Source organism: Parambassis ranga, chromosome 18, assembly GCF_900634625.1.
Source record: "Parambassis ranga chromosome 18, fParRan2.1, whole genome shotgun sequence".
Classification (NCBI taxonomy): Eukaryota; Metazoa; Chordata; class Actinopteri; family Ambassidae; genus Parambassis; species Parambassis ranga.
In genome coordinates this window covers 5,627,489-5,643,825 of record NC_041038.1, presented here as the reverse complement: position 1 = coordinate 5,643,825, position 16,337 = coordinate 5,627,489, and the positions used below count along the sequence as shown (strand labels likewise).

At 41.8% G+C, this 16,337-nt stretch overlaps 1 protein-coding gene across 3 annotated transcripts in view; it reads right to left on the bottom strand.

Annotated features, from left to right (window-relative positions):
- The window catches only part of slc8a4b (solute carrier family 8 member 4b), a 72,458-nt gene that overhangs the window by 17,676 nt on the left and 38,445 nt on the right, over positions 1 to 16,337 (bottom strand). For all 3 annotated transcript variants that reach the window (XM_028429447.1, XM_028429449.1, XM_028429448.1), the window contains exons 7-11: positions 14,853 to 14,963; positions 14,620 to 14,772; positions 12,732 to 12,828; positions 12,324 to 12,515; positions 9,937 to 10,129 (exon numbers count right to left, since the gene is read on the bottom strand). In XM_028429447.1, coding sequence (XP_028285248.1) covers positions 9,937 to 10,129; positions 12,324 to 12,515; positions 12,732 to 12,828; positions 14,620 to 14,772; positions 14,853 to 14,963 — 746 coding nt within the window. The remainder of the gene's footprint in view (positions 1 to 9,936; positions 10,130 to 12,323; positions 12,516 to 12,731; positions 12,829 to 14,619; positions 14,773 to 14,852; positions 14,964 to 16,337) is intronic.

Here is a 16,337-nt window from a genome sequence, read left to right as displayed (position 1 = left end):
CCACTGCCAGGCCTGCGTGCGGCTCTCTGCCAAAGGCTTTCACTCATACTGCACACACACACACAGACACACACTCTTCCTCATTCTCTCTCTGCCCCTGGCACAGGAAAATCTCCCCCCTCTCTGTCTCCTTCACTCATTCCTCCCTTCATCCCTCCATTCACCACCCAGGGTGCCAACAGTTGGCCTTACCAAATGTGAGCCACTCTCCTTGTCCTCCTCTCGTCCTATTTGTTTTACTTCTCGCCCTCTAGCCGTCATTTGCTCCCGTTCTCGCTCGTCCGACCTCTACCTGCCCTTTCGTCTCCTCTTGTCTTTTCTCCCAGCTATTCATCTGTTCCTCTCCCCGCTGACTCCGTGTCTGTCTGTCTCTCTTCCTCTCTTTTCATTTACTCCCCGTCCCTTAAACCTATTCATCTTCCTGTGACACCTTCACTCTCCTCCTGCGTCCTCTTCCTCCGTCTTTTATCTATCACTCCCAACACCTGCACAAGTGTGTTTATAACCTGGAGGTCATGAGAGGTTTATATCATTGTCTATCAGGGGAAATTAGTGAGAGGGACGGGAGTGAGCGGCACAGAATATTACTGAGCCTCAAGTGGAATCAGAACATATCCCAGCGTAGTTAAAAACATAAACACTGAATTGTACAGAATGATGTAATGATTGCTGCAAATCAGTCCTGGGGATTTTTGAAATTACTGGGTAGAATATTTCCACACAAACATATCACTGCCAGAGTAGTGATGAATTCCAATAATTCAAAAATGGTATTCTAGAGACAGTTCAGGGTCATATAGCAATTTGTAGCTATAAAAGGACTTAGCTAATGTGATCACATGGACACTATCATCTTATTAGAGCTGTCTTATTATAGCTCAGTAAGGCTATGTTTCCTGTCTAGTTGCCTATTATTATATAAACCAAAAATACAGGCTGAAAGGCACTACAACTGAAACATGCACTGACTATTAAAAAATTGTCATAACACCAAGTTTTTTTGGCAACGCATTTATGGCACTGTAAAGAAATCAATAACCACAGGCCACAGAGTACAATAACAAGAGCTTGCTGAAGAGTGTGTGTGCTCACATTATACCATGTCTGACCTATGCTGACCCTCTACAAGTGTGTCTACAAGTTTGTTTAAGCTCAGTTTCGATGAGAATGTTCAATCATACATAGCAAACATCAGAGAATTTAAAGGAAAGGAGGAAAGGGGTGATAAAGATGGAGGGTAAATGAAGTGATGCAGCAAAGGAGACTGCGGAAGAGGTGCGGAAGGAAGGGATGGATGAACAATAAAAAGGGTGAGGGATAATATATCATCCTGCAAAATGAAGAGGGAGACAGAGAAGATATCGGTGATGGGGAGAATATAAGTGAAGAGACGACAGTAAAAAGAAGACAGATGGAGCTGAGGAGGAGGCCAAAAAGAAAAAGATAGAAGACAGGTGAGTGATAGACGTATGGCTGCTGAGTGCAGATGAGAGCAGAGTATTAGGATGGAAAAGAAGAGAGCTGGATCGAAACTAAAGAAGAGAATAAAGGGTGATAAAGAGAATAAACAGACACTGAGTTAAATGGAGTCAGAAGAAAGTGTACTGGAAAGAGTACTGAGAGAGAGGGTGAGATGTGTTTTTGAGATGGAGAGCTTGTGTGAGTCACATCGTCTCCTCCACAAGCATTTAGTGATTTAATCACTCTGACATCACTGTGTGTGTATATGTGTGTGTCTGTGTGTGTGTGTGTATCATACCAGATTACCCTGAGGTAGTGCAGTCAGGAACTGGCTCATCATTGTTCCACAGCAGTGTGCATTCATCATGTCACAGCGGAGTTTGTCAAGCTCTGGACTGAGACCCAAAACAGGTCGCAGGTTTCACTAGTGGGTCTTCAATAGGTTGATGTAAGTGGTTAAATGGATAGGAGCAGTTTGACAAACTTCACTACAAGCTGCTGCAAATGTTGTATATATTTTCTATTATTAACACTGGGACAAAAGCAGTTTTGTATATGTGAGTGATTGTATTATCCACATGACATGGTCATCCACATGGTTTCAGAGACAACATGTAGAAAATGACTTTGTTAAATCCAGCTCCAACCTTTTCTCTTCTCACCTTGGGATTTAAGTTGCTGCTAGCAGCCGCTCATCACCTGATTGCACCTGATTCCTACCAGAACTGCTTTCATGCTTTTTGCAATCAGGACATTTCTCTCTCTCTGTTCACACTGGCTCAGCAGCACCAGCCTGTGTTACATTATTATTTCACTGAGTGCAGCGTCCAGTCATCCACAAACAGAGGTCACTGACATCGTCTGATCAATCAGAGGGTAAAGCTGTGCCTACAGACTGATCGGGGGGGAGCAGGAAGAGACGTTTATTATTATTATGAGGATAGAATATTAATCAGTTTATTATAGTGGTTATTGATTAGTTTAATTATTTATTTGGTCAAATTAGGGTGAATATGTAAATATTAAATTTTCTAGCAAGCAGAGGTTGAAATAATCCCCCTACAGTTTTATAAAATTATAATATCAAGTTCACATTTAAACCATTACTAACATGCAGCAATGAAGTCTGGTCATGAACAGTTTATAAAACTGTAAGAAAATTTTGACTGCAACTAAATAAATGGAAAGTGGCACCCCAGCTGACCTGCCCTGGAGCCTCAGTGAACTCAAGGACTTTTTTAATGTGGTGTCATCATGCAGGGTGGGGGCCACTGGAACTGAGGGTGGGCAGACTGGAGAGCCTGGAAATGGGTATGAAAGGCAGCACACCACCAGCCTGTTGCCTGGGCTCCAGGGAGGTCTGTGAGCCATAATTACAGGGTGTGTGCAGTCCGCAGGAGTTTGATCACAGGGATTCATTGGCAAGAGCCATGGTGTGCCTGAGCTGGTACCGCATGTGTATGTGGGCGCACGACTCTGACCATAGGGCGTGTTTGTGTGAGCGTGTGCATAGTTGGCTGCAAAATTGCTGGAACTACAGGGCTGAAAAAACAACCACAGGGGAGGATGCCGGGTGAAGAAGTAGAAACAGAGCGAAGGAGAACAAGGACTAACAGGGATGCTAAACGATGGAATTGTATACCAAAGAGACAAATACAGGGAGGGGAAGAGAAAACAACAGCACAAGTGAAAAAACAGACAGCCTAACCCAGACAGCCACAGCATGGTGAGCATTTCAAAGTCAAGTGCTCTAACGGAAGCCTGTTTCTTTTATTTTAGCATCATGCCATCTTTCAATAAAATGCTACCGGAGCACTACACATTTTCAAGTGCAGGTTCCAGGCGTCGCCTTGGACCAAGAAATCAGTTCTTTTTTTTAATGCATAGCAGCCGCAAGCAAAAGACACTGAGTGAATAAGAGGGGCCAGAGGCATGGATTAACAGTGGGATAAAATGTGTTTAGAGGAAGCCGGAGGTGCTATGTGTGTGTATGTGTATTTCCTGTGGTATGGAGGAAAATGTCAATAGGCAAACAAAAGACGGTGCCTGCCACCTTGATTTTGATACACAGCCGAAACAGGATGCATGAACAGAAGCTGATGCACACACACACTGTTACACATACACACACACACAGTTACACACACACACATATACACACAGGGGACTTCTAAAGTTGTTAACGACTTAAGCTACTTAACTTTGACTGCTCTGACATTAGAGGGGATGAAGAGAAAGAGGGGGATACAGAAGGAGGGGAAATAGGAGAATCAAAAAGCATGAAGAAGGAGGAGAAAGAAGATGGCCTCTTCTTCATCTTCTTCTTTTGCTCTCTGACTCTCTCATTCAGTCCGTCTTTATCTCTTTCTTTCCTCGGTCTTTCTTTCTCTCTGTCAGGCAGACCATGACTTCGCCAAAATGTGATTTGCTCTTTAATCTTCATAATCCACTTGGCCAATGATTGTTTTGTTTTACTAATTAAAGAACAAACAATGAAACCCACACACACGAAGGCAAGCGTTCACACGCTTTCAGAATCTGACGAGAAATAGCACGGGAGATTAAAAAACAGGGAGAAATAATGGAGAATGTAATCATGAAGTTCTTAAACTTGCAGCGCAGACGTGACGGCAAGAAAAAGCAGACAAAATAAAAGAAGTGCTTATAATGTCTGCCTTTTATTCTTTATCTTTCCCTCTGTTTTCCCTTTCTGTCATCTCCTCTTTGTTGTGCTTTCAATGGGAGGGATCAAAAGTTGCTAAGGCAACAAACAGGAAGAAGACGAAAAAGGAATATGTCACCCTCATGGTGACGGAGGAATCCTGACGCTCCTCAGCGGAACGAAAGAGAAGGGGTGGAAACAGAGGGAGGAGAAGACGTGTTTATCTGTCCATTCGCAGGCTGTTATTTCAACCTGAACGAAGCTGGAAGAATAAGAAGGAAGACATCAGAGTAATACAACAAATGTGCACATACCTGCTGCGCATTGTATAAAACCACAGGTGGTTACTTCACTTGCTAATTTTAATTATGCCAAGGTGAACCTGATCACAATAATCTAGCTGTTGAGCATACACCTTCAGACTTATTAATCATGTATGTATAACCCATCCATAAAGCAACAATCTTCTAACATGAAGGCACGTAAACACCAGATACTTTAAAATCTAATTTATCATTTATGCACAATGAATGCAAAGCAGACTTCTCTCCTCTCCTCTGTACCATGAACCCTACAGGCAGTTTGTACAAACTTTGGCAGCATTTTAAATTAAACATGCATGAACTTATTAACAAGGTCATCTCGGTCCTGGGGGGTGGAGTTGAACAATCTGTATGCAGGACGTCGTCAAAGCTCCTCTCCATCACGGACAAACATCTGCCTTCTACACAGCACATTTGACCAGATAGATAATGACTAAAGGAGGTGCTTTCTTCATGTAGTCTTCCACAATTTATCTTCATGCTGCTGCATAATTTCACTATGATCAAATATAGAAAAATTAATATGGCAATCATGAATGTCGAGTAATCTTTGGATATCAAAATACACAAACAACAACACATCGTCGTCCTCACCAGAGGCTGTTTTTAACCCACGTTGAAGCGTTTTATGATTTTCTAATAACAACTTGGCTGCATAAATATGCCCAGCAGGAAGCAGCATGCATACTAACCAACCGGGATGCACGCTGTGATTGTGACACTGCTTGGCAGTATTAACGTGTGAATTTCACACAAAGCAGAGGGAAAACGTCCAAGTAATGAACATAAGGAGCACCACACTCGTGTTTTTTTCTACTGTATAATGGTTAATTGTATCATTACCCATCATGCACAGCACTCCACATGTGGTAAACAATACATGCTACTGTCTAAAACCAGTCCAATCTCAATATGGTGATAAACAGGTTATCCGGCAGTGAGCTGATAAGCAGGAGGGCAGATGCCATGATGGTTTGGAGTGTGTGCACTGTATGTGAGTACAGTAGTGAGATGCTGACACACACACGTGCACAAATTTCTCACTTACACATTTTTGTTTACATGCACAGAAACACACACACACAGCTCTAGGGGATTTGAGAGTTCAAAGGATGTTTTATTTTGGGAACAGCTTTGGGTTAGTCACCCTACATCGGTGACAGACGGAGAAACAGGTTGCAAAAATCAAACACTTTACAAAGCACTGCGACATGCACCACCCACCCATCCACCCACACACACATACACACACACACTCACACAAATACACACACTCACTTTCCTCATATTTCCTCCGTCTCTCTCTTAATTCTAAGAAACATCTCGCCAAAGGGAAAATGTGTTGTTTAAAAACTTGCTAGCTGAGTTCTCTTTCACCGGCAGCTAATGTATGATCACAGCTCCTCTGACAGTTTTGTCAGAAACACTAGGAAGTTATGTTTGGGCTTCATTAACACATAACGCTACATGGCAGGATGCTGGAATTACAACAGATAAAACCCAATATTGTGAAGTGCTAACTCTGCTCATGGGTGTCTGAGTGGAGCTCTGTGAGACAGTTTAAAATAACGAGAACTGGAAGAGAAGTGGTTGAATTGTGTTGTTTCTCCAAAGCATAATTCACCAAGCCTGAATCTAATGTTAGTTCTGAGTATTAGCATGCTCGACTAACTGGCCAGTAGTTGTTGCCAGTACTGGATGAAAGTGACTGCATCCTGATAGAGAATATCCAGCCAATATTTATTTGACAATAGACAAGTTGCCATGTATGAAACACAACCTACACACAAACTTAGTGCAACCTGGGCAACTGACAGCCAAGCACATGCAAATCTAAGCAAAGTTAGACTGCAGGAAACTGTGTTGGTCCCAAAATCTTGTGAGAAGAAAATGTGTAATAAGAATAACAACTGTAACCTCAAGGGGTATAAAGGTAAAAACTGTAATATTGTGGTGACAGAATGATGAAAGATGTATTATGAAGTAAAGGTTAAATACATCTTTGCTTGTAAACTGGCATACTAGCTTTTATGTGTAAAATGTAATAATGTTAGAGATGCTTTCGTATGCAAAGTACACACACACACACACACACACTGAGGGTGAGGCAGTAATTGAACAGGCGTTGGCACAGTTTGGTGGCGACACCTGTTTCAAATTTATAATGAGCAGCCAGGGGAGAGGACCACACACACACACACACACACACCCGATAACGCACACACTCAGTCACATAGTTGTCAGTGTCTTGGCTGTGACTCTGTTCATCGTTGCGGGTCAGAAGAAGGCTAAGAATAAACGCACCCCACTGAGTGTATCTCTCTCACATACACAGTTCACTTTTGCACACACAAACACACACACACACACACACTCCCTCTGATTAATAAAACACACAAAAGAGGAACAGATAAATGCAGAGCTGCAGACAGATACCTGAGATAGACTTGTAGGCTCCACTGGGGCACAACAGAGGGATAAATTAAAGAAGCACTAATTGGCTGACCAAAGAGAGAGGGAGAATTCATTGTTGTATATGCTAGGAGAACAGTGAATAAATATAGATGCACAATACTTTATACATCACGCTATAGTGGCACGGAATACACTGTACCACATATACTGTGATCTTCACACGGACGCTCAACTCGCCTACAGACTTGTTTCTTTTGTCAAGCTTTAGTCTGACAGTCTTGTGCGACGCTCCTTTGTGAATATATTATACCATATATTAAAAGCTCGCAGCAAACCATACACACACTCATGACTCTGTTCTAAGGATGGAGTTTTTTTCTATATGCAGCACTAAAGACCGCAGTGATGTTTTTGACTTCAGGCAGGCCAGCATCTTCCAAATGGCACCACTTGATTATACTGATAGATTTTCAGTCTTAGAGTCACAAAAGAGATGATTCAAAGAAGACATAAAGCTGTTTTCACAGTAAAACAACATATATGGTTGTTAGTCGTGGTTTTTAAAAGACAGCAGACTTTAGAGGTCATCTGCAACAAGCATTTTCTTGTCTACCATGGTGATGAGTCCAAAAAGATTTTACATGCATGTGTTCACACAACACAGGAGGATGCGATGCTACAATAACTGACGCTGGTCAGGATAGGCTGGGCAAAAAAAAAATCCCTTCAAACTGACAACTAAAACCAAAGCATGAAAAAGTGACTACTTCTTTGTAAGAATACGTATCAGTCATTAAGTGTCATTTCCTCTCATGTTGGATCGGCTTTAAGCTTTTTCCAAGCTTTTTCAGCAGCACCCAGCTCACCTCCTCTTCATCATCCTCCCCTCTCTCTCAGTTCATCTTCCTCTTTCACTGCTTTACTGTTTTGCCGAGCTTTTCTAAAAGCTCATTCCAGCAGACAGCGTGACCAAGAAAAGTTGACAGATTAATGTGGGGTTGCTTAAATGCAGGAAACAGACAAAGGGGGTAAACAAAACTATTACACAGATTGAAGGAAGGTGTATGAAGGAGGAACAAAAGGGAGTGACGGGAGGGTGTGGACACTGAGTTATGCCTGGTGTGTGATCCAGCTAAATTGCTTTGGCAGTAAGTCCCTTTTTTCCTGAGTACCAGCTTAGAAAGTGAAGGATGGATGGAGAGGAAGAGGAAGACGAGGGTGCCAGGTAAAGCGAGAGGAAGGCAAAACGATGATGAAGAGTCAAACAGAATAAATAAGTAAAGGTGAAAGGAAGGAGGGAGGAAGATGCAAATGAAGAGAAGGGGAAGGTGAGGAAGGGGAGATGAGCGAAAAGACTAAAAAATATACCAGATATACACAGTATGGGTAAGAAAGAGAGAAATAAAAATGAAAGACAAATGAGAACAATGTAATGAGAAAACTGAAAAAAAAAGAAAACGGGTCAATGGATAGAGAGCAAACAGAGTGGCAGATTAAAGAAGGGTTACTTTAGCATAGAGTGGGATTTTTGACAAGCAGTTCAAAAGCATAATAAAAAGAAAAAACAAAGAGCTGTAGCAACAAGAAGTGGAGGAAGAGGCAGTGGGAGAGCAGAGGGATAAACAAACAGAGCAAAGGAGCTCATAGGATACTGATAATGAGGGAAGGTTCTAAGCCAACTTAAACCCAAAGTCATGAAGTAATTGGACTTCTCATAAAACAGCAGTGAATGAATGGACCCTAATAATACAGCATGTCCGACTAAAGCCGCAGTAAAGTGAAAGAAAGCAAACGAGTCCTGACGGTTAGAAAGAACGAGGAGACAAGAGATTACAGATGAGATATGAAAGCAGAGGTGAGAGACAACAGGACAGATCACTGTACACCAGGGAGGTTACCTCCCGGCGTAACACTCACTCCTCACACTCTTTTACATGGAAACACTAGCTTATCGATCCACCGCTGCCTTTTACGATTGCCCATAAAGCTTTTCCAAAAATGACCGCCTGAAACCATCCATTCCTTCACCCGCTCATCCAAATATGGTCGCTGTTGGCTCCAAAAAGACAGCAGTTTATCACAGTCAGAGTACACGAGCGCTGCTTCTTGAAAAAGGATGTACTTATCCTAATTGAAAGGCAGAAGTATGGTCCCAACAGTGATCATCAAAAGCTTCATGTAGACAACCTCTGCACTTCTAATCCACTCCCAGCAGAGGAAGATCCTTACTGCTGTTTACTGTTTGTTCTTGACCTAAAAACGTATGATTTCTGACATACTGTAGCGATCTTTATAATCCTCTTGTAAAAAGAAAACAGCTAATCTGATCTGGAGCAATCTCAGTTCCTCTGACGTCAACTTGGTATTTAGTTTCTCATATTGATGCACCAGGAGCCGACCAGACATTCTTACCTTACCTTTACCTTTCCATAGCTCCCCATTAGCACACTCACTGATTTGATAAACTTGCATCGACTCTCTGTTCCAACTGTGACTCACTGTCTATCTATTTCTGTCAATCAAAAAATCCTTACATCTAAAAGTCAAATCCTATATATATATATATATATATATATATATATGAATATATAAACACACATACACACACATAAACAGTACCTGTTTATGGGCCCCAGGAGGCGCTTAGGAAACTGCATTCCCAACCGCTTTATGTATTGGTCAATTTAACACTGCTAACATCAGCATATTAAAAATGCATGCGCCCAAGGACGCCAGAGCAATTTTGCGAGTGTGTGTGGGTGTGCACATGTGTGTGCAAGCATTTAATGCAGAGTAGCCTACCTTGAAAAGCAGAATTATTACACTGTTATCTACCTAATAGAGCTATTTATACCGTGAAACACTCGATTAACCCACACAGCAATATGTGAATGGAAGTCAATCACACAGAAAGGAACCCGGAGCAGGAGGAATGTGTCACCGGTGTGTTTTATGTTCAAAAATATGTCAACCCCTTTCTTTGACAAAACCCATCAAAAGAAAAGAATGCTCAAGGATATGTTATTGAAAGGTGGCTCCTCAGGAACTGTTGAAAGATAATGTCTCTGTACTCACATGGTCTCATCATTCTGAAACTCCAGCTTCCCAGCAGCCTGCTCGTAGTCCTCCCCTCCTTTAGCTGTGCCATCCAGGGTTCGATAGGGGATAGCTACCAGGCCTCGAGCTCCTGATGTCCTGAGCACCTTCACCTCCATCACGCCTACGCTCTCGCTCACTTTATGAGTGGCACTCTCGAAGGTAAAAATGCCTGAGAAGAAAAGAATGAAAGAGGTACTTCACAGGGGAGAAAGACTAAAAAGACCAGGTTAATAAACACCTACACTCCTACTCACTAGCTTGCTCTCCATGGTATACAGTATATAGGCAACTGTATAGTGTGAGGATAATAGATTACCACCCACTCTCTCTGGATAAAAGATAATGAGCATTAGGCAAACACCCACTCACCACTCATCTTCCTCACTTAAATTCTCTTTGGATGTTATTAAAGTCCTGAAGCCAAAAAAAGAGGCAACAAAAGGAACCTTTTCCCCTTCTTATGATATCAGAGCTATTAACCAGAAAATATTAAGGCAGCCTACTATCCTTCTCAGTAGGGCCTTTAGCCTAGCCTACTGTAAAGCATGACATGCCATAGTGAAGAACATTGTCAGGACTCCAGGTTGAGCCAGGGCTTTTATTTTGTAGTTTGGGTGTTTTGTTGTGTATTTTGATACTCTTCCTGTTTAGTTTTGTACTTCCTGTTTTATTTTGATATCACTGACTCACCTTTCGTTTCAGGTGTCTTGACTTCCCCTTCCTCGTGTTCTCCCTCTCCTGGTGATCATCTGCTTCTCTCTAATGTGTCTCACCTGTGTCTCATTGTCTTCCCTGCTCCCTGTGTATATAGTGTGTGTCTCTCCTTCACTCAGTACCAATTCGTCTTAAGCCGGGCATACACTGTGCGTTTTTTGGTCCGATTTTGACCAGAATTTTGAGTCGTACAATTTTTTTTGGGTCGGGCCGAATTTCAGCTTTGTCGTGCGGCTTTAATTGCGCAGTGTACTGGGGCTCACATAGGGCAATTAATGTCGCACAAATGGTGATCGAATGATTGGTTGAATTTCTGACATGTTTGATATTTTTGTCGCCCCTCGTGAGAGTATCGCACAGTTTAAGCAGAGATACGGCCCAAAGTCTTTTTTTCCCCCACTGCGCATGCGTTTGCCGAACACGCTCGACATCACTGCACCTACATGAAATTGTTTCAGATGATAACAAACATGGTGGCGCCCACACGGCATTGGACATTGGGCTATATTTGATGAGCTGAGGCAGCAACACCCAGCACAGATTGTGACTGACTTAGATTTTTCCTTTAAACAGCAACAGCTCCGGGTTAGACATGTTTAATTTCCAGTTCAATGTGATCACCTGAGCACCTGAATTCGTGTGTAGTGTGAGCAGTGACGTCGCAGCCGACCATTGCACCATACAGTGTGAGCACATACATCGTGAGCTTTAACTTGACATCGCATGTGTTTTATTCATACTGTGTGAGTTGGTGTTAAACACAGACTTCGCACAGTGTATTGGAGGCTTTAGCATGTTTGTGTGTTTGTGGCCATGTCCAAGCCTTGCCAGCCTTTGCTCCAGATCGAGTTCATCCATGTATTCACGTATGCCATGCTTTGGATCTGTTTTGTTTTTTGAACCTTGCTCTTTGTTAAGAACCTTGTCAACCCAAGCTAAGTGCCACGCTTAGTGTGATTTTTTTTTGTTGCTCCACGGAGAGACTTTGATTCTGGCCCCCCCGGTCAGTAAATAAAGACAGTTTTGACTTTAATCTGCTTTGTATTTTCGCATCTGTGTCCACCTCAAGTACGAATCCTGACAAACATAGCTTTGATCATACACGTCTCATGCAACTGGAATGTATCTGCATGTGCTAATAGGCAGGTAATGCAGCGTACACACAGTATTTTAAGGCACCCGATGTGTTTCCTGTAACACCAGTAAGGCTTAGCACAACTAGAAACTTCCTGCCTGTTCTCACCAGAAAAATGTCAGCTGAATTTTAAGGCTGCTAAAACAACCAGAGAATACGTAATCGTTTAGTTGTACAAACATGTGCATGTAAAACCTCAGGTGGGGACAGGACTAGCAGCAGATGGAAGAAATTCTGTTTAAACCTCAATGGAAATCTTGAAGCCATGATAGGCTCAGACCATGCAGCACATCACACAGTCCTGTTAAAGCCACTTTAAATGAATATGTGAAAATTTTATAAAGAATTTTCTGCAAAATCTGACAGAAAGAAAATTGCATCTGTCAGGTCTGAAAACACGTCTAATCTCATCCCAGCTTGGGATGAATGAAGTATTTCTATTCTATTCTAAACATCAGCTCCATCTACAACTACTCAGAATACAGCAGTATAATATATCATAGATTGCTTTTACCTGCGTGATCGTCATCGTAGATGGTCACTGTAGCTGTGTGGTTGTCCCCCAGCACCGCTTTCGGGGTTGGGCTGGCATCCAGAGGGGAGGTGCCGATCTCAGGATAACCAACCACACGAGGGTTACTGAGGTGGACGTAGAAATATTCATCCTCCTCAAAGATGTCGTCGTCAATCACACCAACTGTGATCTCTGGAAAAACAAATGTCCCCTTGAGATCTTGCATTTGTTCCTAAATAATTAGAGGTGTTTCTCTTTATACAGATTAAATCCAATAAACTCTTCAAACCATAACTGCAGAGATTCTACCTCAGGTGCTGCATATGACCTCTGCTATTTGAGCGTCAGAGTCAGTGACATGTTTTTTAAAAATATGCCATCAGTTATTACTGTCACCGCCGTTTTTACCTTTGAGGGTCTCCCCTGGCTTAAACAGCAGCGTTCCCTCTGCAAACTCATAATCCGAACCTGCATTGGCTGTACCGTCCTCTGTGCGATAATCCACCTGGGGGAGAAGGGAACACAGAAACATGAGGGGAGAGAGAAAGAACGCAAAGAGACGCCAAAGATGAAACAGAAGTGAGCAGATATGAAAAGGGCAGATAAACACAAAGAGAGAGGAAGAGGAGAGAGACAGAAGAGGAGGAGGACAGAGAAGAGGCATTTGGGGAGATGGGGACAGAGGGTGAGAGAGAACAAGAAAAACAGCTTCATTAAACCGAGCCCTGTGGTCAGACACAGGCTGATAACAAAGACTTTGAAGATACTACAACAGAGCTTTCCCTGCATCCTGTCCTATCTCTGTTGTCTCTCCATCTGCTGTTTATTAATCCTCTCTTCCCTATATGCACAGCTGCAAACAAACTTACCTACAATGAGCAGAATGTGTGACCAGATGTATAAAAATGATTTCAAATGATGTGTTTTAGTTTGTAGACAAAGCTGAATCAGTGAGTCTGACAGTGTTGGTGTAGTCAGTCTCTTGGCTCTGCTATTTTTATAGCACTTCATGAAATGTGTATAAGTGACACAGCGAGCGCTACATTTATTTTTGCATGCATCCTTCAGCTGGCTGGCTGATGTTCTTGAAACTTTACTGAGGCTTGGTAATAAATGTGGAGCACTGCTCTCCAAAACAGTATTTTTTAAAATGCAAGAAACAGAAATTTAAGAACTTGCCTGAAAATGAAAATGCCTGGGACTGACATCATATGAAGTGTGTCAGTCTAATTAATCAGACGATAATTCTATTTAATACAAAATGAAAGCTGCAGTAATTCATGCTATGAGTATTTAAAATGAGGTGAGGTATATATGCTTTAAATTGTTTCATTTTTGCATGGAGATGTAGAAAATAAGGCTTTTGGTACCAATAATCCATGTGTCCTGATTTGTTATGCCCCTATTTCTGAAAATGAAATGTTCCTCTAGAAAAATGATTAGATTTTTTCTAAAAATAAAACATAGGTTCTAACTCTGTAGTTGTTAACATTTGCTTATGGCCATCCAGAAAAAGCTTTCAGCCCAAGCTGACATAACATAGGTAATAAAATCCCACCTGCCTAGTAACAAAGTAACAAAAAGCTTAGTGACTAAAAACATACATATTATATTTCAAAATGAAGGCCAATGTTTTGGAGGATTTAAAAGACTCCTTGGGCTAAAATTGCTGAAGCTTCTAAGCTGGAGTACAGAGCTAATTTCTTGAAACATCTCTTGGGCATATCGACCAATCAGACAGCAGCCTAGAACTATGAATAGATACTTGGAAATGTCCAACACATCAGACATTAATCAAGCCGTCTCTTTGAAAAAAAACATTTCTTTTGTCTTTACAGGGCTGCTCTTCTACCACTCCTGAAGAGCCTGTGTGTGGGTGAAATAGGCCAATTTACTTAACAACCCTTCAGCAGAACCCAGACAGAGGGTATGCCATCAGCATGCCTCTGCAGACATCACTGATGCTGCATGATCGTTTGTATATACAAAGAACCGAGGAAACAGACTCACAAAGCCTCTGTAGTAACAGCAAACAGATAGATATCATTCAAAGAGATCTCTTATTCAGAGCATCAGGCCAGAGTTAAACTCTTTATAAAAGGATACATGTTTTCTTTGAGTTACAACATCCAAACAGAAAAGACAACACGGCTGCTCATATCCTCTGGAGGTGAGAACATGTTACAATTAGTCTGAGATTAGGAAGACTGCCAGGGATGTGAGGGGAATTTCTTCAGAGAACATTTTTGTTTAGGAGTCTTTCTATCAAACACAGACTTTTATTCCACACACACACCTTGACAGTGACTTCAGGGTCTCCTCCTTGTCTGGCAACAGTCAGTTTCAGGGAGCCACAGTTTTCAAAGCACTGGTACAAAGAGGGTTCAAACTGAAGCCTGACGGTGTAAGGGTCATCCTCCTGGGCCTGGGTCTCATTGCTGCTTACCACCTGGAAAACACTCACAGTCAGGTGCACTGCATCCTCATGCTGTAGCAGTAAATATCATGTTAAATGGAGACCCGCCTCACCTTGCGAGCCTGGTCGGCTGCGTGCTTTTTGAGGATGTTGCCCGCTCCGATCATCATCCTGGTTGCCTGGATACGGTAGAAAGCTCTGCTCTTTTGCTGCTGCATCAGGACCTGAAAGACAAAACCACAAAATGAATGAACAGACTCATGTTGATGTCTGTCCAGATTACTTGAACATTTATGAAAGCTTTCACTTTTAATTTAAAGGTTAGACAGTGAATCTCTCTTGGAAGGTTCCTCACACACAGGGAGGTTAATCAGGGTCAAAGGTCAGTGACAGAGCTAGAAATAGGTACAAATATTACCAACACAGACAACAAAATAAGTCACTAGTTAAACAATGTTACAAAATGTAACTTTAAAATCCACTTTGTAAAGTGCCAGACTTTAGTAGTTGTCTCACTTAGCTACAAACTTTAGATTTAATGACCCCATCATCCTATAAGTAATGATTTCAATATAAATGTATGGCTGAACAGTAATGTATTATGCTAACGATCCAACAGATTGAAAATGAACAAACAGGCCACTGTAGCTGTGGAGATCATTAGATTAAATGTGGCCTCGGAGCTGGTAATTTATTTAAATTTGAGGAAAGTGAGCAGGCAGTTTTACCACATACAATCTGCAGCTCTTTAGATGGAAATCATCAGTAATTGTTAGTTAACTGGGAAAAAAACGATTTGTTTTTTTGCTGAACATGTTTGCTTGTAAAAACTATTTAATTTCTCATTCCGTGATTCATTATGAACACAAAGGCTTTAATTTACTCAGTGGAGTTTAATCTACAGGGCAGCTGTCATTCGTATTTATGGCACGGAGCAGAGGGAGCAGCTGCAGTGGGTAGGGATGCAAACAAACATCTGGGAGCCGCCCAGTGCACTTTATGCCTTCACTACCAAAACAGAAGACTTAAGATGGAAAAGAAGGGGGGGAGGCACAGAGAGACCTGGACAGCTGCTGCAGTTAACACGGAAATCCTTAATTTGCCAGTTTTTTCTGCATTATAACAGGGAGAGGGAGATGTGTGGGTGTGTTTGAGAGCCATCTATTTTACGTTTATTTATTCACAGGAATTAACAGACAAGTGTGACAAACTGAAATCTAACTTAACTAATACCAAATCTAACTAAATGTTAAATTCTGGCTCCGTGGCTCCTTTCATCTAAGATATTCAAAAAATCTTAACTGAAGGTCGATTTGCATCCTTCACAGAGGCAGCAAGGGACCTCAAGTTAATATTTTTTGTCAAGCTACTGCTCAAAAAGTCAAGAATGAGCTTTCATTAATCTAACATTCATGAAACTTACCGGTAAAATAATCACCTGGATGGCAGAGGGGTTACATGTTACAGTGCTGTCAATCAAGTCACCTTCTGCTCTGCAGTCAGAGCTTAAAAACAGCTTTGTTTTGTTCTTAGGCACTGAAATACACACATTTAGACTCATCTTGATGTGAGCTGGTGTGAATGTGTTCGATTCAGGA